Source organism: Rhea pennata, chromosome 1 (assembly GCF_028389875.1).
Source record: "Rhea pennata isolate bPtePen1 chromosome 1, bPtePen1.pri, whole genome shotgun sequence".
NCBI classification, from domain to species: Eukaryota; Metazoa; Chordata; class Aves; order Rheiformes; family Rheidae; genus Rhea; species Rhea pennata.
Genome location: NC_084663.1, coordinates 37,288,954 through 37,310,747, shown reverse-complemented (window position 1 = coordinate 37,310,747; position 21,794 = coordinate 37,288,954). Strand labels below are relative to the sequence as shown.

General features: G+C 36.7%; 2 protein-coding genes across 5 annotated transcripts in view; one reads left to right on the top strand and one right to left on the bottom strand.

Annotated features, from left to right (window-relative positions):
* GNS (glucosamine (N-acetyl)-6-sulfatase) overlaps positions 1–10,070 on the top strand; it is a 21,200-nt gene extending 11,130 nt beyond the window's left edge. Inside the window, exons 8-14 of the mRNA XM_062584173.1 lie at positions 565–683; positions 1,213–1,316; positions 1,774–1,875; positions 3,083–3,190; positions 3,884–3,994; positions 5,867–6,027; positions 6,838–10,070. Of these exons, the coding sequence (XP_062440157.1) occupies positions 565–683; positions 1,213–1,316; positions 1,774–1,875; positions 3,083–3,190; positions 3,884–3,994; positions 5,867–6,027; positions 6,838–6,913 (781 nt within the window). The 3' untranslated portion in view covers positions 6,914–10,070. The remainder of the gene's footprint in view (positions 1–564; positions 684–1,212; positions 1,317–1,773; positions 1,876–3,082; positions 3,191–3,883; positions 3,995–5,866; positions 6,028–6,837) is intronic.
* Positions 9,901–21,794, bottom strand: LOC134144895 (adipocyte plasma membrane-associated protein-like). 4 transcript variants are annotated; one of them, XM_062584185.1, is made up of 10 exons: positions 21,646–21,794; positions 21,127–21,216; positions 20,433–20,554; positions 16,629–16,727; positions 15,386–15,457; positions 14,810–14,959; positions 14,259–14,371; positions 12,875–13,035; positions 11,875–12,070; positions 9,901–10,998 (listed from the first exon to the last, which is right to left on the bottom strand). In XM_062584185.1, coding segments are annotated over exons 1-10 (1,203 nt in total). In that variant the 5' UTR covers positions 21,648–21,794; the 3' UTR covers positions 9,901–10,800. The 4 variants fall into 4 exon arrangements, with proteins under 4 accessions (XP_062440169.1, XP_062440175.1, XP_062440187.1 ...); XM_062584191.1 differs by lacking the exon at positions 15,386–15,457; XM_062584212.1 differs by lacking the exons at positions 9,901–10,998; positions 11,875–12,070 and adding an exon at positions 12,655–12,748.

Sequence of the window (21,794 nt, the reverse complement as noted above, 5' to 3'; positions counted from 1 at the left end):
GGCTTATCAGAAGCAGTCACTTGTCTCAACAGCAGACCCTGTGACACAGGATAGAGTAACTACTAGTTCGAGGCCTTTACATACACCAGAATAATGAACCTTGCTATTGAAAGAGTAATACAAAATACCTGATGTAATTTTCAAACAGAAAGGATACTCTGTAGATAACTAAATTCATGGAACACTTGCGTTTAATATTAAAAAACTAGGTACAAAGAAGTAATAGCAAGTGACCTTGCAGGAGATCACTCTGACTCTTTGCTGCCTGTATTGCTTCAAAGCTAGTCTTGGCTGCCTCCAGATAAGATTGCAAGTAATCAACATTTTGACCTTTCTCAGACGCTACAGAACAAAATCAACAAGAAGTGAAGAAGACAAACAGTCTATTTCTATCTTAAATTGCAACTTCAAACAGTAATCTATCCAGTTTGTTTTCAGAATACAAAAAATAATCTGCTTACAGCATGTACATTGCTGATCTAAAGCGTAATATAAATGTTAACAGTATTCATAATTATTCTAAACTTTAATACTCTAGTATGACTTACTTTTTTTTCTGTATAGGTGGCAAACTCTGCTGTCAGTAGATGATCTGATAGAAAAGCTGGTGAAGAAACTGGAATTCCATGGAGAGTTAGATAACACTTACATCTTTTACACATCAGACAATGGTTTTCATACTGGTAAGATGTTCATCACTTACTGAAAAATTGTAGATGATCTGGGAATTGCTTAACTAGTCACACTCATGACCACTCCAGAAAATGGAGACAGCAGTTGCGGGAAAAACTCCACATGTGAGAAGTCCTACTTTGACTTGCAGCGCATTCTTGCAATTTTTTTGTTGTTTGAGCATTAATCTTTACCACTGTATTGTAACATATGTAAAATTAGGACGGAAATGGAGGAAAGAGCTATATTCTGTAGAAAGAGTTGCTATGAAAGAGTTGACCTGTAAAAGTCTGTCTCAAAAGAACAATCTTTTTGACTTTCTCTGCTGCGGAACATGATACATCTAAGCTGTTAAATCCCGTATAATGTGGCTTGTACTAACAAGTTCTTAGTTCACATCCTCCCATTTTGTTAATGTAGTTGTTAAGAATCTCTTCTGACTTCTTAAAACTGGTTCTTGTAAATTACATGGAGTAATGCAAAACTTCTTAAAACCTGGAACAAAACCTTTAACTTTCCCTTTCTGATTTTGTTGAACAGGCCAGTTCTCATTGCCAATAGACAAACGGCAGTTGTATGAGTTTGATATCAAAGTCCCCTTGCTAGTCCGAGGACCAGGAATAAAACCAAATCAGACAAACAAGGTAAGATCAGAGATGAAGACAAAACACTTATTTGCTTCTAATATTGTTTTGCAGTTACCCAATTTAGATATAACTTATGCTCCCACTTATGTAAATGAAATCTGTAAGGTGGTACAAGGTATAAAGACCTCACTTTCAAAAAAAAAAAAAAAAAGGAAAGAAAAAGAAAGAAAAAGAGGGAAAAAAAAACAACACTATGTGCCCCCATCTTTGATCAGTAAAATGACAGAATTGGAAACTACAGAAATAAATAAGGTGCAGAGAATACATAAGATTCACACACACACACACACACACACACACACACACACACACACACACAAAACACTTCGAAATGTTACAGAGTTGAAATTAAATGCTGTTTAGATGTCAACTAAACTTACAAGTGCCTAAAATACAAAAGTCTTATTATACCTGTTAGGTTCCAGTCTTTGTAACTGGTTCCCTCACCCTACAGATGCTTGTTGCAAACATTGATTTGGGTCCCACTATTCTGGATATCGCAGGGTATGACCTGAACAAGACTCAAATGGATGGGATGTCACTACTGCCACTGTTGGTAAGTGGATGGACAGGGATAGTAACCAGTAATTCTTGTAAACATTATTCTTCAAAGTGAATGCAGCTTTCTTCAGTGGACTAGGTGGACTTGCAATTCCTATTTTTCCCTTGATGGCACTTTCACCCAGGGTTTTCATAACTTAGTGAGAACACAGATATGCTGTTTAAATGCAGGTGTATTTTGATAAGCTCTGCAGCATCTGGGTCTCTTTGTAATATAAACTATGTCGTCCTCTGGCTAATCTTGCCATTTGTAATCATTTCTGTTTTGAAGGCTGTATGTTGTTTCCACTTTATAAGCTCCCTCCCCTTTTGATTAGTACTTCTGAGTATACACATAAAACAAAAGCATACTGTGCTTGCTTAAATCTTTTGTTTGCTTCAGTTTTAAGAACTAGTGTTTCCCCCTAACGTCTGGCAAAACTTTCTTACTTCCATAAAGTAAACCTGACCTTTCCAGTAAGTGAGCAGAAGCCTATTTAAATAAAGCTGCTTGTAGCTGATCCTTTTAGTTTTAATTAAATTTAGTCTATAAATTGAAGGCAGATTACTTGGAAATGTAGGAGATCATCCAGATTTAAAACAGTCCTTTGCTGTTAAAACCTTGTATCCAAGCCTTAAGCTGTTCTTTAGATGGAAGCAGGTAAAAGGCATCTAGTTTAAACTCTGTCAGAATCAAAATTCTAGAACTCATTCTTTTATTGAATATGCCTGTGATGGTGCTGTATGTTAATCTACAGCATTTCCCCCCTCTTAGCTTTAAAAAAGTAGCTACAAATACAGCGGTTTAAAAACTTAGTTGCTGCTTAAAGCTGTTTCTTTTCTTTTGCCAAGGCTATTTTTTTTCCCATTTGTTGTGGTAGTTTGACTTACAAGTTAAAGAGAAATAGCCTACAGAGAGATCTTGCCTGTAATATCATAGTATGACTTGGCCACATGGCTCCTATCTTACTGCATGATTCTTGATGCATCAAAGCTATACATTAGGGCACCTTCTTATCAAGGTTTAATTTTTTTTTAATTGGATCCGTCTTCCAGTTACATAAGACATTTTACCCAACGGCTGAATATTACTTTAAGACCAACTCAAACTGGGGACTGTGACTCAAACTGCTGTGTAACCAATGAACAGCTTTTGTATTACCCCAGGCATGGAAAACTTCTGTTTCACAGTGCAGTAAAGTCATATTAACTTCCTGTCCTAGAGAGGAGATAAAAACGTGACGTGGAGATCAGACTTCTTGGTGGAATACCAAGGAGAAGGATATAACGGCAGCGATCCTACCTGCCCTGGCCTAGGACCTGGTGTTACAGTAAGAACAACAAAATTTGTTAATATTAGCTGCTGAGTTTATTAGCTGCTGAGTTAATACTAGCTGCTGAGTTAAACCTCTGTTTGCTCTATGGGCTAACCTGGTTCTAGAAATAAGCTTCTAGGGACTAGTTTTTAGCATTTCTATAGGAGCTAGCTCTGTAACTGCTGTACAACAAAAACTAAGAGACACCAAACATACAAAACTGGTCTGCACACTGTACATAACACACTCACCCTTTCAGTGGGGAACTATAGGGCCTCCAGACTAGAGGAGACCACAGAACTATCCAGCAGGATGTGGTCTTGGAGAAATGGGTGGCAGTGATAGTGTTCTTATAAACCGCCAAAGGCCTTGTTGCAGGTTTTTAGCTGAAACTGTTACTCAAGTCACTAGCTATGCTGTGAAAATCAGAAGAGGTCATTTTAATAGTGTTGGTGGTTTTGCTATTCTCTTTGGTGTACTTGAATTTTTGTCTAGGAAGCTAATGTATTACGTGAGAATTAACCAGAAACACCTTCTCAAATTTAGAAGATGTATTTTTGTTTAAAATCTCCAGTGGAGATTTGCACCTGTTTTCTAAGATTTTGGTGTTCATCAGTTAACTGCAGTTGGTTTGAGCTGTTATAGAGTTTAGGGAAAGGATTACTACTTTCTTTTTTCCTAAGTATTTGTTTGCTGCTTTCTTTACAGCACTGTTTCCCAGACTGTGTCTGTGAAGATTCCTATAACAATACATATGCTTGTGTAAGGACACTGTCAACCTCCTGGGATCTGCAGTACTGTGAATTTGATGACCGAGAGGTAATTGTCTCGCTAACAGATGTTAATTCGTCACAACTATGCTAGTCACTGTCTGCAGTCTTATCTATTCTCAAGGTTTGCATAAAGTACTCTGAAAAGCAGATTAGCATTGCTTGTACGATAAGCAGCAGTTTAACTACTGATGAGAATGTTCCACCAAAACTGTGGTGGGGTTTAAAAAAAGAGGGAGGGGAAGGAGAATAGCCTAAACTATGATGATTGCCTTTAATGTTAGTCATCTAGCAGCCTCACGCAGAGTTGTACTAGGGCTGGGTTCAGTTCTGCCTTATCCTGACTCCACGCAGCAGACTCTTTTGTACTACAAATATTTTTGTTACATAGCATTTTTGCCACTGCTCTTATATTCAGTTGCAGCTGTCTTTCTTGGGGAGAACTGAAATCTCAGACTAATAATCATTTCTCTTCTATTTTGCAAGCATTTGGTGCCTCTTGTGGCAAACTGAGAAAGAACCTCTCTCTAACCTTAGTTTAAGTTGTTCGGGTATATGGGACATAATACCCTCCTGCAGAAGGTTTAAATTCAAGTCTCACTAAAGAAGCACTAGCTTTATGAACAAAACTGAAGTGTTACAGGGCTGATATTACTTGTACCCACTTGCACACAGTTTTTCCCAAAAAAACATCAAGTTTGAAGCAACTACTTGGACCACAAACTTAATCAATCACCCTGTGAGTAGATATATAGGAAACACATAACTATCAGGGGCCCCCAACTACCATGACAGCATACAAAGCACTAACAATTTACAATAAATTTAGAACTTACAGCTGAAGAATAAATTTTGTAACTGGGTTGTTGCAAGAAGCCAAGAAGACGGTATAAATGATTAAGATGCTGATTAACAGACTCTGCCCTCTTTTCCATTGGCTAACAACTTATGATGAAGTAGAATGAATGCTATCTTTCACTGTAAAAGTAGACTCCAAAGCTGATTTCCGATGTCTTCTTTTTTTGCTTTTTTTTTTTTTTTTTTTTTATTATTACATAGCTGCTGCACTTCTGGGTTACTCAGCTTATCTGGGGGAACTAAGTTAGGACTAGCAGTATTGGGAAGATGCAGCAATGTGGTTTTTAATTTTGTACTGAACTTTATGAGAGACCTTGCAACCAAGCTTCTGCTGACATGTCTTCAAGTTATACACAACCTAGACAGCTTTAACCAATGTCTACTGCAATTGCATCTACTGTAGCACCTTAGCTGAATTCTTGAGATATGCTTGCCCAGTATTTGTTCTACAAAATGGTTCAAAGACTTATTCTACCAAAAACTGAATCTGCCCTAAATTCTTCCAAGCAAACATTCTGATTCTCAAAGCACACAATAAAAAGCTTCTTTCTAGTAGGCTTGTATATTTGGCATAATTTGTGTGTGTATTGTTAAGACATATGAGTTGTATAGCTCTACGTAGAGGGCAACCGTACACAATTTCATGACCATCATGTCACTATTGTATCTGTTAAGATCAATCAATGAAATGACAGCCAGGGTCAGGAATTTTTCCCCATGGTCTTTTGCTTAGGATTTGTAAGCTTTAAGGCAGGGTCTATTTATCTGTCAGAAAAGCATTTACTATACAGCAGACTGGTAGGGGAGAGTGTTTGTAGGGGAAGTTTTGGGAGGGGGAGAGTGTAAGTAAAAATTCTTCCAACAATACTATACTGTATTAAAATATTACCTACCAACTTCCTTGCCTTTGGCCAGTTTGCCACTAGGGTGAAATACAGCTTATGTATGGGAATGCTGCAATGTAACACTTGGTGTTTTATGTTGTCATAAACTGTTCTTCCCAAATAGCCTTAATTAGCATTTAGCTCTTAATATATTGCAAAAACATTTTTCTGTTAAACAGGTGTTTGTGGAAGTATATAACTTGACTGCAGATCCGCACCAGATCAATAATATTGCTAAAACAATAGATCAAGAAATTCTAGAAAAGATGAACTATCGATTAATGATGCTGCAGTCCTGTTCAGGAGCAACCTGCCGTACACCAGGTGTCTTTGATCCTGGGTAAACACTGTTTTTAATGGTTATAATGCTTTTAAGTATAACTGTATACTTTTAGAGAATAAGCTTTCATGAAAGGTGTTTATAATGGAATAGATTATCACTGGCATATAGACTTTTGTTTAACAGGGAGGATTTCTTGATTCTTCTCTTCCTTGTTTTAATCTTTAATTTAACCTACCAAACATCACTTAATGATATTAATATGACTACTTTAATCTTGTCAGCCACTGACTTAGAATAGTGGAGCTTGCAGCTATACTGAGCAGTCAACAGAGAAGCAACTTCACATTTGCCTGCAGATGAAGAGCTCTGCATATTTTTGTAGGCAGGAATTACTTGCTCTGATTATTTCTGGAGCTGCTGTTGGCAAAGAAACATTTACTGCAGGACCTAAGCTGCATGTATTAGTCAGCCTTTATAAGTAAATTGCACTTCTTACTTCAAAACTCAGTAATCATTTGATTTAAAGCCTTTTTCTCTTACAGAATTTAAAATGTCCTTTCAGTTGTGCTATATAGATTTATAGTGTGAAGCAACAAAACATTCTATCAGAACACATTTCCTGAATACTTAATATTTACGTTAGTATGCTGTAGCTAGTATTTGTTTTCTCTGATAACATCAGCTCGTTAGTTATACATCATCATGACTCATCTGTTGCAATACGTAAAGAGAATGTCCCTTCTATATACTATCCAAAAAACAGCTCTTTGTGTGACATTATACCAGCTATTCTGGAAATAGGCTATTTCTAGAAGTATTAGTTACTGTGCACTAATTGTAGCTCATGCAGATTGTTTACTTTTATAGGTACAGGTTTGACCCACGCCTCATGTTCAGCAATCATGGTGTTCGGGCTCGCAGGTTTTCTGCGCAGTCCTTATAAAGAATTCAAGAGCTTTTTGCGATCAGCTACCACTGACCAGTTTCTCCAGTGACTGCAGCAGGTCTGTCTCTTCACTTTCATTGATCACAGCTGGAAGACTATTAATGGGCTGCTCGAACCCAGTTTGGAAGAAAGAACCCTTGTCTTTAGCTGATTGCTATGTGCAATATGTATAACTACAGCTGAATTCTGTACAATTCTAAATTGTCAGACATAGCTGATCTGTCTTGCTCAGATATTTGATTACCACCTTTGTCTTTCAAGTATCACAGGTAAAGAGGTGACCTATGGCCTCAATCTGAACACCGTTTTTTTCTTAAATCAATAAATACATGTTTGAATTTGGTTGGGTAGGCAGGTGCCATTGCACAGAGATGCTCACCCATATTCACCTTCTGTCATACAGACTTTCTTAAATGCTAGGTTTAATTATGGGTTTCTCGTACTGCACTCAAAGCTGTTAATAACAATAGCAAACTAGCCCAAAATAGCATAGGAAGGTACTAGTCAAAACTGTAGTCTAGACACAACAAGTGTCTTGTGCAGAATTAAAATTAGTATGCTAAATACCTTCTTTCAACAAGACCACTTCAAATGATGATGCACTGTATAGATCTGCTTTGGTAGTTTGTAAACAAGAATGTAATTTCAACCTCATTCTAGTCTGGAATGCTAGAATAGGCTAACATGTACTACTGAAAATTTCAAAATCAAGGTTTTAAGCTTCTTAGTGAGTTATCAAAACAGTGTTGAGACTAACAAGTATTTAAGTAAGTGTGCCTGTTTTGAGCTGATCTAACTATGTTTGAATACATGAACAGGAATACTAAAAATCAAAAACTAGGCACCACAATAGTGTTGATCTTTCTCTAATCTCCAAATGTCTCTGAATGTACTGAAACATAACATCTTATTCCACTTGTAATATCTTAAGCTGATTAGATGCTTGAAGGTAAATGATTTCAAAATCAAACTAGCTAAAAATTTATGCTGGGCAAGAGCAAGAAGGCTATTTTAGGCAGTTTAAGTGCTTAACAGATTTGTTTTTTGGTTGACATAAATACTCAGAACCTGCAGTAAGTGGCCTTCACACCAAAGGACTGCAAGCCAGACTTCTAACTGTAGTACGTGATCACTTGTTTTCCCTTTGGAAGGGTGATGTCATCTTTTCAATCTTCTGGTTTGTGTCATCTGAAATGCAGCCCATCAGATGAAATCTACCAAATAAACATGAAGTAGGCAAAAAAATATGACTCTTCCCAAATCTATGAAGGTACATACTCCAGTGCATACATCCACAAACTGGATAAAAGCAATACTATGTTAAGATCAATTAAGTTTTCCTTACTTCTGAAGGATAGATGCTAACCTTATGTAGCTCAGAGTTGTAAAATTTCTGTCACGATGGCATACAGTTTAGACTTTTTTATAGTGTTGTTAAGTCTAGCTCGCTGTTTCATTCTCTAGAGTGACCAAACATTTAGAGGGGGAAAAAATAACAGCTTGAAAGGGAACTCAGCTATAATATCTATACAAGTGCTGGAGGGTTTGGTTACTACGCTTTCAGATATTCAAGATTTATTTCCTCCCCCTACACTACAATTGTAGCTTCATCCTCTTCTGTTTGTTGAGCTTTTGTATTGCTGATCACTATCCTTCAGACTCTGGCTTCTCTTTAAAAACAAAACCAAAGTTATGGGGTTTTTTAATGCTTTCAAATTGCACACTGACTTAAGCCTAAAGTTCATTTAAGTACTGTTTTGCTCAGATATTTTAGCAACTTTAAACAAAGAACAAGTTTAACTCTTTGGTAGCTGTGTAGAGGCTAGAGTGAAATAAATTGATAGTTGCAAATTTTATCAAGTCTAAGAAATGACATGACAAGCTTTTACTTGAGTTAAGAAGCATCATGACACACAATTTGCACTGAAACTTAAGAGGAAAAATCTGTCACAGTTACAAATCTGTAACTCAATTTAACAGGATCTCTTCTTAAAATGATCTAAGCCATAGCAAGCAACATTTTTAATGACTTAGGTACTATCTAATTCTTAATTGACATGAAAGTTAATTAATAGAATCAATGTAGAATGATCAGAAGCAGGATCACAAAAAGCTGTAAAGTATTTTGTCTGTAATGAGACTCAGTATCCTCCTTTCTAACACACTCACTGTCAGAGAATCACACTATACCTGCAATCTGTCACAGGCAATAAGTGTCTTAATAAACTCAATTTTGGAATAAAATTTGTCAGTACTTACTTACCAAAAGCGATAGCTGTTCAGGAAAACATGTTTCACTTGCACCTTTTGATACTAACAGCTGCCTGGCTTCCACTGCTTTTAGAGTTTGTGGCAACGCATCTTGTGTCTTTTTTCAAGAAGCAGTTAATTCTATGGGTATTCTTACAGCCCTGAATAGACACTATTAATTCTTATCCTTGATCATTAAAATAATATTATTAAAATAATATTATGAAGGAACTTTAACTTGCAGCCAGGTCTAATACCCAAACAAGTCATTTTAAAATAAGTGATCTTTCTAGATTTCCATTTGATACATGATTTGGCAATGGCTGTAGCTACCTTGTTACTGATGGCATTTGTATTTAAATGAAGGGACCTTACAGGTGCAGAGGTAGGATGCTAGTGAAATGTGTTGGGTTTTTTTTTCCCCACACCTGGTTCTAATCTAGTAAAGTAGATACTGTATGGTGATAAATACAGCTAACAGATCCCTTATTACATTAACCTAAAAAGAAAACTTACTCAGTATCACTACTTCAGCATAAGTGAATATAGCTAACTACAGGCTTACTCAGTATTGGCCCAAAGAACTGGCATTCTTCTATTTATTTGGGGAATAAACCTGTAAAACTCACATGCATGCACACAAAGCAGGTGTAAGCATTTGTTCAAATTATCAAGTTTAAGACTGATCTACTACACAAGTTAAATACAATTTGATTATAACTAAACAATTGACATTTTTTGACTCAATTAAAGTGTATTTATTTGTATTATTCTTCTCCGTATGCAAGCATATTTTATTTCTGCTCTGTTTTGGATATCTGTTTAGAAAGTGCCCTTCCAGAGGACCCTGTTCACTGCTGCACTTTTGGGGAAAGACAAAATAAACTGCCTATCAAACTTCTGATCTTTCTGTTACTGAACTTAGCTTGCTCCTTTGGAAAGGTTTAAGAAACTGGATTCCTAATTTATAAGCCTGTTCTCGGTTGGTTGTGGTGTTACATAGTTCCCACTAGTAAACTTTTTCCTTTGCTATGGTCACAATTACTGGACCAACCTGCAGTTGACCCTTATGTACAGTCTAGCAAAATACAACATGACTAATTTGCACTAGGAAGAAGTAGTAAAACATGAGAAAACTTAAATGCAGGCTGTACATATTCAGATATATTTTCTTGGAAACAGTTTCCATATTTCCAACTACATCAAGAAAAAGACATGGGAGAACTATTGTTCATAATTAAAAGCAGTATGTTCTCTGCTGCTGGAGAAGAGGAAAAAGGATTCTTTTGAAATACGAACTTCAGGTAAGAATAAGATATACAGTACTCACCTCACAACCCTGTTAGAGTTCAATTCCTTAGACAACTCTGTGCAGCTGTTCAAAAATGTAATTATTTCTTTAAACTACAGAGGGGAGTAGACTTGCATCTGATCTTTTTACAGCTGAGGTTCTCCCAATCTCCTAAACCAAGCATTTCTATGTTCCATTTATGTTTAACTATTTGGTAATGGTTTCAATTCTGCTTCTTTGTTGCTGTAGCAACTTCCTGCTAAGTAGAAAAAATATTTAATAGATGCTTTAGGGAATACTGCTATTTTTCTTTTGATATACCACCTTATCAAAACTTTTAAGTCTACTGTATCATCACAAGAAAAGGCAGTTCTGTGTTACCTAGATACACCTTCCCATTATGCTCAAAGACATCACTGATAGTCCAAGTGACACTACCATCAGGGTCATGGAAGCTTTCCACAATGTCTCCTTTGTCATTAATTTCTAAGTACAAGCCATGTTTATGAAGAAAAATGCTGTAGAATGATAGAGGAGTCACCTGTTTTAGAAAAAAAAATATATGTTAACATTTCATTCAGGGGCGGGGGGGGAACATGTATGAACAGAAAGAAATGGAGCTGTTAGTATACTGCTTTTCAGATGTTCTGGTCTGACTCATGTCATTTATATCTTTTGATAATACCCACTGGACTGTGTCTAAAGCTGGCAACCTAATAATACCTCATTAATCTTAAAGTACAGTCAGTACCTGCTTGCTCAAAAAGGCATGGCTGTTGCTTGAATCTATCTGAGCTGTCAAAAGCAAACCATCTTCTAAAAACAGGAATAAAGGAACTTGATAGAGCACAATTCAATCACCTACTTCCGTTTTTCCTGTTAAAGGTCCAGGGAAAATGCAGCATAATTTCTAGAATAAGTACCATGTTTAATCATAACTAACCACAACTCCTGTAGGACCAGAATGACTTTCTCTTGGCTTTCTTTGCAAAGAGTTTGATTCCTATAACAAAATCCCTGAATTGTACAGAAAGGGTTCTTCACCTGCTTTGAAAAATAGTGTTGCTATAAACAGAAGGATTACAGCTTGCAAATGGACTATTTTTGTCAAAAATGATTATTCTGCCTTATAAATGGGTTCTCAGTATTACCACAATAATAGAACTGCTACGATTTAAAAATGTAAGATGAAACCAATCCTCTAAAGTGCCAATCCTCAATATTCCAGAAGAGGAAGAAGAGGTTTGTGTGTGTTGGGATGCAGGCTGGTAAAGATCAATAAACATTTCTTAGATGTCCTAAGGAAAAGTAACAAGTTCCTTGGTACTGTTCACACCTTAAAAAAATAACATTTTTTGAGGGGAAAAACTCCCAGTGATACCAATAATTAAGTGACACTATACAGTATCAAAGTTACCTTTGCAATAAATCTCTTCAGGAATGGATAAGGTCCTAAAGCATCCAGAAAAGGAGAAAAGAAACTAGGAAAGCGAGTAGTAGATATTCCAACTCTGTATAAGCCTTTGTTTGATAATCTTATGTTGTCTGGATATCCAGGCAGGTTATCCACAAAAACTTCTTTTTCTCCTGCATTAACTCCACTCACCCAATAGCTGCCAAAAAAGTGAATTCACTAGGTTAGTTACAGGAGCTCATGCAAAATACATCAAGCTTAACAGCATGCAAGACATGTCATTTTGTGATTCATACAAGGAAACGTTCAAAATTAGAGGAAGGGATTCTGCAGATAGTGTCAAGAGGGACTAAATCTCAATAGTAATAATTTGCCAATAATTTTTCTATACGTAACATGAACAGTACCCCCAAGAAAGGATCACAGTATGTTGCAACTTACAGTCTTCATTTAACAGGCACATTTTCTAATGTTACATTTGGCTTTGTTTTTGAAGAAAGGGAATGTACTGAGTTCCTCTAGAGCTATTAGGAAATATAAAATTATGAAGTGTTACAAAAACATGGACTCCCTTTAAAAATGGAAAAAAAATGATGTATTATGTAATTGCTGTAATCATGCAGTGACATTTGCCCTTTGAGGTCTGTTTTAGGCAGTTAAGGTGTAATTGTAATACGGGAGTAATCAAGGTAACTATAATAAAGACTGTGGGAATTAGGGCTCAAATACGTACAAATAAAATGTTGGCAGTAGAGAGAGCACCAGTTCATTTCTACCTAGACTGAACTAAAACCTCACATTCTTGCCTTTAAAAAGTTCCTTTGGGGACTAAGTTTCCAGTAGTAACCCTGTTAACTGCATATCTTCAGTTAAAATTCTAGAAAAGTGAGGAAAAACAGAAAAACAAGAAAAGATGAAAATTATGTCTGCAAATTGACTAAAAAAAACAATATATGCTAATGTGTAATATTTTATATTCAGGGGAGAAAAAAAATTAACATACCGTATGATTCTACAGACACTGGTTTCTGCTATTAATATGTAATCTTCATAAGGAGACAGCGTAATCCCATTTGCCATGTACAAGCCACTGAGCACTGTTCTTGCTGTTCTTGTTACAGGATCATAGGTCAAAAGGCGTCCAAGATGGTTTGTTTCTATTACCTTAACCAATACATCTAATGAAAAACTGGTCTACCACAATACCTAGTTTCAATTAGAAAATATTCAGAAGTTTTATTAACATAATTTAGGCAAAAGCACATCTTATAGATGGCACTGTCACTTTAGAAAAACAGTAAGTTCACAACAGCAAAAGTGCAAGCTACTTTATTCACATTTTACAGCAATTTCCAAGCTGATCACAGCATTCTCTCAAAAACACAGGAAAGAGGGTGGTACAGAGCCTAGAATTCAGAAACTGCTCTTTTGTAGTTCTTCCTTTAGCAAAATATTAAGGCTTAGGAAGCCTCTATTACAAATGCAACTACAACTTCTTTTCAAAGTAAAATTAGGAGGAGTCCATGAGTGTTTTTCTAGAAAAAAGTGAAGAGTTGACATTTTACTTCAGAGATGAAGTAATTATGGTATGTCTTCTGCTAAAAGATCAGCAGGATGGCTTTCGAATATATAAAATAAGCTCTTCCATGTTTGTCTTTTATACCAGAAGGACCTTGTCAACACTGAAATACTAAGTGACAATGATGAATTAGGCATGATACACTATCAAACAGTTACTCTGATAGCTTAAGAAACAAAAAGCTACACACAAATGATGTCAGCTATTCTTTTTTCTTTTCCTTTAGTAACCTGCATCTCAAGTCCTGTCCCTTTTTCATGCTTTAAAAGAATTATATATTTCCCTTTCTACAATGTTTCTCCTGGCCTAATTCTATCCAGAATTCTCTGTAAAGATGAGACTTAGTAGGTAATTTATGTCTGTGACCTCACTGAATTTCAGCTTTACAAACAGACAGTTTTTTCTGGGTAAAGTTTTGGTTAAAGGATATGATTACACAGAAAAAATACCTTCAGGTACACCAACAATGAACTACTTTGCTTTTATTGCAGAATAAAAGCATACTTGTAGACAGTTACCATAGCGGAACTATCATGCCATAAAAAAATCCAGATCATAGAATATTACATGACAATTTCTTTGGGTAGCCATATTCTGCTTTTCTTTTCAGAAGAGCAGCTACAGAACAGCACAGCCCATTCTCTGCCTCAGGGTCTAAACACGCTGCCTTCATAGCATGCTTGGCTGAAACACAAAAGCGTAAGAGAGGAAACTTGTCTGTTCTGTACCTTAGTACCCAGTGCTGCCAGTAGAAAAATTATCACTTAAGCTTCCTGAACAAATGGCTAGGAAGTTTACCTCATCTCACCTCATATTTGTGATGCCGTCTCTCCCACTTGCTACTTGAATCCGTAAAATAAATCAAATTGTTCTTTGATATTTCTAATCCATTTAGGAATTTGAAAGGAATTCCATCCACACCTAGTTAATAAAAACAATAACTAAAGTAAGTACAAATCCACCAAGTGTTCAGAATGGTTCAGATCTACACAAGTTTAAGACTTTGCACATTTCATGTCCAAATCTTGTAGCTAATGCTATCCTGAAGTTGTCCTAAGCTAAAAGTCAAGCTCCAAATGACTTTCATTTGCAGGGAAAAATAGTCAGGTTGCAAATTCAACGTGACACATGCCAACCCAAAAACTCCTGACATATTTTTGCTTCTGTTTTTGTTTGATTTTTTTAAAACCAATCTTAAAAATATAAAGTATGTTAAAGTCAGTGAGCTTTCTATCAGTCATAGTTCCCATTATCACTAGTACTGATCTCAAATCATTGAAGTGCCTGATATTCCTGTTTATGTACGTATATGAAGACTAAAACCAAGCTCCGTCTAATTCCCCCTGACTGTAGCATCACCTTGTTCACTCGATAGCAGGAGGGTTTTCTCTCCTGTCCTTGGATTGACTTTGTACAGGCCAAAATAAGAATCTACCACAATCAAGTTGCCATCCTGATCCATTCGGACTCCATGAGGCCGGCCACATACTGGTTCATAATCTGGAGTTCCTGTGATACAAATAAGAAAACATACAAGACTAAGCGGTTGACAAAACAGAAACACCAAAATGTAAGGTCTGAAAAGCACTAAACTATCCTCTTTGAATAAATCAGATCCTTAAAAGCTTCCTTAAACTGTCTCTAAAAGTACCCTCACAAAAGAAGGAACAGGATAGTCTCAATCTATTCCCATTTCTTCTGTTACTTAAAAAAAAGAAAGAAAGAAAGAAAGAAATTATTCCCAACCTTCAAAGAAATTCAGCACTACTCTGTTTTCCCATATTAACTTCTTGGTAGGATTACTAAATCAGTAAAACAACTGACATGCTGAGGGGAAAGAAATATTTCCCCATTTTCATTTTTAAAGCTGCTGTTTAATTTCTATCAACAAGAAAAAGGTGAGATAAAACTGCTTTTAGAAAAGATTTAACTCACTGCTTCCCTTCAATTGAGAGTCCCAAGTTCCACAGGTCACATAAGAGTCCTGTAAATATTCCTCAGGTGAAACTACAGAAACCAAATGTACCATATTTAGTATCTTTATAGTAAGTTAGTTTTCCTGTGAGCACTGATATTAATGCAGCTTGATGTCCTCTGCAATACTTCACTAAGGAAGGGACTATGCATGTTACAGCTCCTCAGAGGTATAACACATCAGTAACACAAGCTGACAGACTGTTTGACAGCTGCCAAAAAAATAACAGCTGAGTGCTGGTCTCACTCTGAATGGATCACCCTATTTTGGTCTCATTTTGATCTCTAAGCTTCCACATGGTCAATTATTTTCATAGGATTCAAAATAAGTTCAGTAATCTGTGAGATGTGTTTCAAATTCAGTTGAGACTAGCCAATAGCACAGGGACTTCAGGGAGAGCGAAGGTACCTACAAATTGTAAACTGTTGTACGTTAAGGAAACCAGATGAACAACAATCAACTATTTTAATGGCTTTTCAGGTCTAACTGATTCATCAAAAAGCAACGGGATAAAAGGGTCTTCTTTACCCTTTGCTTCAGTGTTTGTCTCCCTCCTTTAAAAATAAATAAAGGAAATTCAACCTTTCCGTCCAGTTAGTGATGATGGTACCAGGACACTGTTTTTCTCTCTCTCCCATTCGTTTGTAAGATCTGAAGTGTTTCTAAAACACATTTTGATCTTGACACAAGAAAATAACAGGATAAATCTACTGTGTCTTTAGATCACCCTCAAAAAGCTTTATATAGATGGACATATATAAATTGTTATTCTTTATTTAAATCGAAATCCATAGCAGGTCTATCCATATCACTCTCGGGGACTACATTAGTGTGCCATTATGCCTTAATCCTGCCTACATTAGCAAAACTTGAATATACGTATATATCAATATATATCATATATATCTTAAGTAAGGTTGCTCAGCACCAAAACAGTGAAGCTGTAGTACAGACAGGCCTGTAAAAGAGTAAAAGTTGAACTGGTTAATAAAACAAGGCCTGGCGGTACGTAACTGTAGAAATTAATGGAAAAAATCCATGAAGGCAGTAGCAAGTTTGTTTTTTTGTTTTTTTAATCTATATAACTTTGCATGAAAGAATCAGAAAATGGTAACAGTAGCTAAAATGGCATTTCATTTTCTCATTTAATACTGTTCATATAAACAAGTTAGTCGTCATTTTCACATCAAAATCATCACTTACCACATTCAGGCCTATTCTGCCCCATTTGAGTAATGAAATGCAACTGGTCACCACTGATCATCCACAGTTTCCCATCCACAGTACCAGTGTAGAGATTACCTTAAAATTTAAGTATTTTAAAAGACTGTTTTAAAAGGGACAAAGGCGAGTAAAACATACCATATAAGAAGGACACTGCTCATTACTGTGATCTCTTCCTCTTCTCTCCCAACTTGTATATTTATATAAACATATAAAGCAACAAAACAGGGAACCGTACAGCTTGTTTTTTAGTATTTTTGTAAAGCAGAAGGAGGAACATAGGACAAACAGGAGATTAGCAAAAATCTAAGTTGTTTACATATTTATTTTACATAAACACAGCACATAAACAGCTATCTTAAGATTATTCTGGGTTAACAAAGAAGGACTGCACCCATTTTCTGTGTTATCAAAGACTGGACTGCATAGATTCACATACTGCCAATCAACATCAATGAAAGCATCAGCAAAGCTCATAAAATCTACCTTTCCTCCTGAGGGTCCTGCAACGTTAGCAGAATGTTCAGTAGACAAAAAGAAAACATGATGATTGATCCAATATAAGAAAATAAGAAAATAATTCTACATCATTAAAATCTCAGGCAAAAAAAAATGAAAGAAAAAAAGAAAAGAAAAATGTTTTTTTAAAGCAGTGATGTTTTGCTTTCTTTTTTAACTATCAGAACAATACCAAAAATGCACAAGTTTGCAATAGAGTACTAAGGTCTGTCTTTACTGGATATCTGCTTAGTATTTGCTTTTTCCTCTGCTTTTCAAATTTGCAAATTAACAAGGCAAAACATCACAGAATGTTTTCAGACTTATGATGTTGTACTGTAACTCCAAAAACATTTGTACAGAGTATCAAAGGAGAAACACTACCAGCGATTAAACCACAGCTTTCAAAAATAAAGCTAGTATCTCCCGCAGTATTTTGATTAGTCCAGGCTCTGAAATAGTCCAAGGCACATGACTAATCCTAGACTTACTGTTCAACAAAATCCACTTTTTCTCTGATGTGCCTGTGATTATAGAGATTGAGGTAAAGACAACATTATTTTGCTTTCAGGTGAACTGCATTTTAACCCTAGCTTTGTTTGTATTTAAAAAATGTGAACTTCTCCTGGCATTAACAAATACAGCATAAAAGATATGCTACCATTCTGACACAATATTAGTTAAAACCTTGGATTTTAACTTCATCCAGTAAGCACTTACACCAGAGTTGATAAACAGATATAAAAATGTCTAGCATCTACTCACTCACATCCATGAAAAAAAATGTTATGAGCAGACAGGACAGATTCTCAAGGTATCAGCTGTCAGATCTAGATTAAAAGAATTGTCTAGGATTACTTGCATACAGAAGGCACCTGTTTATCCAAAGAGAGATCTTCAGAGCCACTGTTCAACAAAATAATTTTGCCTGGGAAATAATAAAGACTGGACTTTGCTGTCATCAAATATACTGGCATTCTAATGCCTCCCTAGGCATGTTGGAAACAGCTGAAATTTCTGATCACATACCAGATTCCATATTTAAAGAGAGAAATCTTAGACTTGTAATGCTATTTCCTATCATGGTATGCACTAAGCTACTCTGCTGTATTTAAATTTATATAGAAAGTACAATAGGTTTTGCACTAGACTTGTCTTATGGATATCTGTAGTAAATTAGAGAAAGAATATAGCTATTCTAGTTATTATCCATAATATCCCATCTTAATGCATATGGAAAACAGTATTTCCCTAAATTAGGCAACACCACAACAACAGTTATTACAGTCTTGGTCATACTGTATGACTTTAACAGACTGAATCCAGTCTCTTAAAATATCCTTAAAAGTAGCAAATATTAATGGTAGGATTATATTATTAATATATATTAATAATAATTATTAATAAATAATAATATTCAGGAAAAAACATTAATCTACACATTATTTTATTCAGCCTCATAGAAGAGGTTAGATTTGGCAACATGGAACATTTGCAGGATTAGCAAAGCCCTCATACTTAAAATATACCCTGCAAAACTCCAGTCATCATCACTACACTTTCTGAAAGTTGTAAAGGAGGGAGGGGAGAACAAAAAGCATGATAAAAAGACAATTTAAAATACGACTTATGAGGAAAGGGAGAAAGGAACAGTTTTAAGAAACCACTCAGCCATTTTCTAGGAATGGGTGCCTCAGTGCAAACAGTACAGGTAAGGTCCTTCTGTTCTATGCTGCTATGACTGAAAAAACATGTTTAATTTCAGCTTGCACAATGGCAAGTAAGAGCGTTCCAGATGATTACCTCTTACCTCTGTAGAGCACAGCACAAAACAATGTTTTTCAGATAAACATGTCCTGGGTTATTCAATACTTCATTGAAAAATATCATAAAACTAGCACAAAACTAGCACAAGCAGTAAAAGAGGGTGTATGAACTGCCTGACTCAACCTGCTCTGGATTTGGAGTTGATCAGTACTGAATTCTGAGGGAATTAGGGGGGAAAAAAAAGAAAAAAAAAAGAAAATAAAAACTCCAAAACTAGTAAGTCCTGAGTCCACAGCACTAAATCTTTATCCTGAACAGAGGATCACAGCATGTCTCCTCTATTTCACTTGAGTTTTCATCCCAGTTCCTACTTTATCCATACTCTGGGTAAGCCAAGTTGTTGGAAAGATTTAAGAGATACCATGCTGCTAGTTACCTCTTCAACCCTCAGCTTCCTATCATCTGCATGGTTCCTGCACCTGATTTTTCCACCTTACAGCAGCCAGACAACTAAGATCAATTATGTGGATAGGTAAGTGAAAGATTTATATTACAGTTAAAAGTTCTTTTATATTCCAACCTAGTCTAAAAATGTTTTTTGAGACCACACAGTTTTTAAAACAACTTAGTGTGCCTTCCCATTTTGGCCCTGTTGAATAATAACTTTTGAAATAAGATTGTATTGAACCCAGTAACTGACTGCATGCAGCAAACCAACACTGCTACTGGAGAGATGAAATGGAAAATAATAAAGGCAAGCTTACAAGTAGTTCTGTATCAAAAGCCCAAGTTTAGCTTCACATTTGGAAGAATACCCACAGAAAATATTTAGTTGCTTCTGCATATTAAAGAATATGCCATTTCATAACTTTTTTTAAATTGTATTTCGATACAAATTCTATGTATCGGCAATTTGTGGGTCTGTTTTTTAATACAGCATTAGGACACTTGCTGTGTCCTTGCAAGCATCGGACAATAAAACATTCTGGAATATTTCCTGAGAAATGTTTACACATACAAAGATAAGGAACAACATACAATTATTTTAATTCTTTAATTCTTGGAGTGTCCATTTAGCAAACATTCTTATCTTTCTTTGGATTTAAACTCACTATGTCCTTTCTTCTAATAACTTGACAAAGCAGATTGATAAGATTCCTCCTCAGACTTCTCTATAAGTATCTGAAGGGAGGGTGTAAAGAGGATGGGGTCAGACTCTTCTCAGTGGTGCCCAGCAATAGAACAAGAGGCAAGAGGCACAAACAGAAACACAGGAAGCTCCAGCTGAGCACAAGGGAAAACTTCTTTACTATGAGGGTGATGGAGCACTGGGACAGGTTGCCTGAAGAGGTTGTGGAGTCTCCTTCTTTAGAGATATTCAAAAGCCATCCAAACAATCCTGCGAAACGTGGTGTAGCTGACCCTGCTTGAGCAGGGAGGTTAGACTAGGTGATCTCCAGAGGTCCCTCTAACCTCAATCATTCTGTAATTTTACCCAACTGGAAGTTACCTACTTGCCTTCATCATCAGCAGTAAAAGACTCAGGACCTTTCAGTTGTCCTGTAAAGATTCTTTGTCCACTCTGAAGCTTTTTATTCACTTGCAATGATCCAACTAGGGCAGGAGGTGGCTTTTCAAATCTGCACCAAATGAATTGTAAGATGTAAGAAATAAGACAACACTGGACTATGAAATTTATTTTAAGGGGAAAAAAACAGGACTTTATTCCAGATATATTAGTAACTAATATTTTCTTTCTCAAAATAATTCATTAAAAATATTACTTCAGACTAAATTAACAATTCTGTGGAGCTTACAAGGGCAGGCTAAGAAGAACAGACATTTTAGAAGCCCTTTCCCCCCCCTAAAAATCAACATACGCACAAAACTGCCATGATCTTGAATGAGTTTTATTCCCAGTCACTTAGTCTCACTGAGATCTACTAACAATCTCTCTATATATATGTATGAATACTGCACTGGTCACCACTGTTTTGTTTTAAACTCACTTCTTTAAAAAAATAAAAATAAAAAGCATCTATTTCCTAACTTTATGACACACACGATTTCTCTCACATGTGAACTCACGTAGCATGCTTTACTTGCCACTGCAGGATGAAGAGTAAAGGAAAAGTTCTGAAAACACAGCTATTTCCTGACAAACACAAGTATGCAAATGAACTGAGAAATAAAATTAAGCAAGGGAACCTACGTGAATGGTTCTGGATCAATAGGAGATGGTAAAAAGTAAATACTAGTGAAGGTAGCAATGACTGCCACTGGAAATCCCCATGCTGGGAACCTGGGAAAAAAAGAAAGCAATTGCATAGTCACATACACGCAGGAGGAATTTGGCAGGGGAAGGATTTTTTTTTATTAAAAAAAAAAAAAAAAAAAAAAAAAAAGTTCCCTGGCTAAAAATTACTGAAGGCTGAAAGCAACGCCCGAGCTGCTCCCTGCTGCGTAGAGGGCTGGCCCCGCTCCTCCGCCGGTAGCGCCGCCGCCACTTTCTGCCCCAGCACGGGAGCCCGGCTGATCCCCTCACCAAACCAACACAACTCCCCCCAGATGTCTGGTGCGGAGCCACGCTCGCAGCGTTATGTAACCGCCCCAACTCCCCCCGACACCCACACGAGCTCCGCAACTGCCGGCCGCCATTTCGCCCACTGCCCGCCCGCGGGGCGCCCCCGCTCCCGCCCGCTCGCAGCCCCTCTCCCGCCTCGGCGCTTACATGGCGCCGCCGCAGGCGCGAGCAGGCCGCTGGGGCCCCTCCGGCGGCGGCGCGGGAGCAGGCGGGCATTAAACGCCGCCGTCCTCGGAAGGGCCGCGGGCGCTGAAAGCAGCCCCGCGACCAGCCATTGCTCGCCCCAACCGCCACAC

Excerpts from the sequence above, each read along its gene's own strand:
- LOC134144895 (XM_062584185.1), bottom strand. Across the intron at positions 14,372-14,809 it reads CCTGCTATCGAGTGAACAAG|GTGTGGATGGAATTCCTTTC; the intron begins GTGATGCTACAG and ends TTTATTAACTAG. Across the intron at positions 12,071-12,874 it reads AGTGTCTGTAGAATCATACG|CTATTGGGTGAGTGGAGTTA; the intron begins GTATGTTAATTT and ends CTTTTTTGGCAG.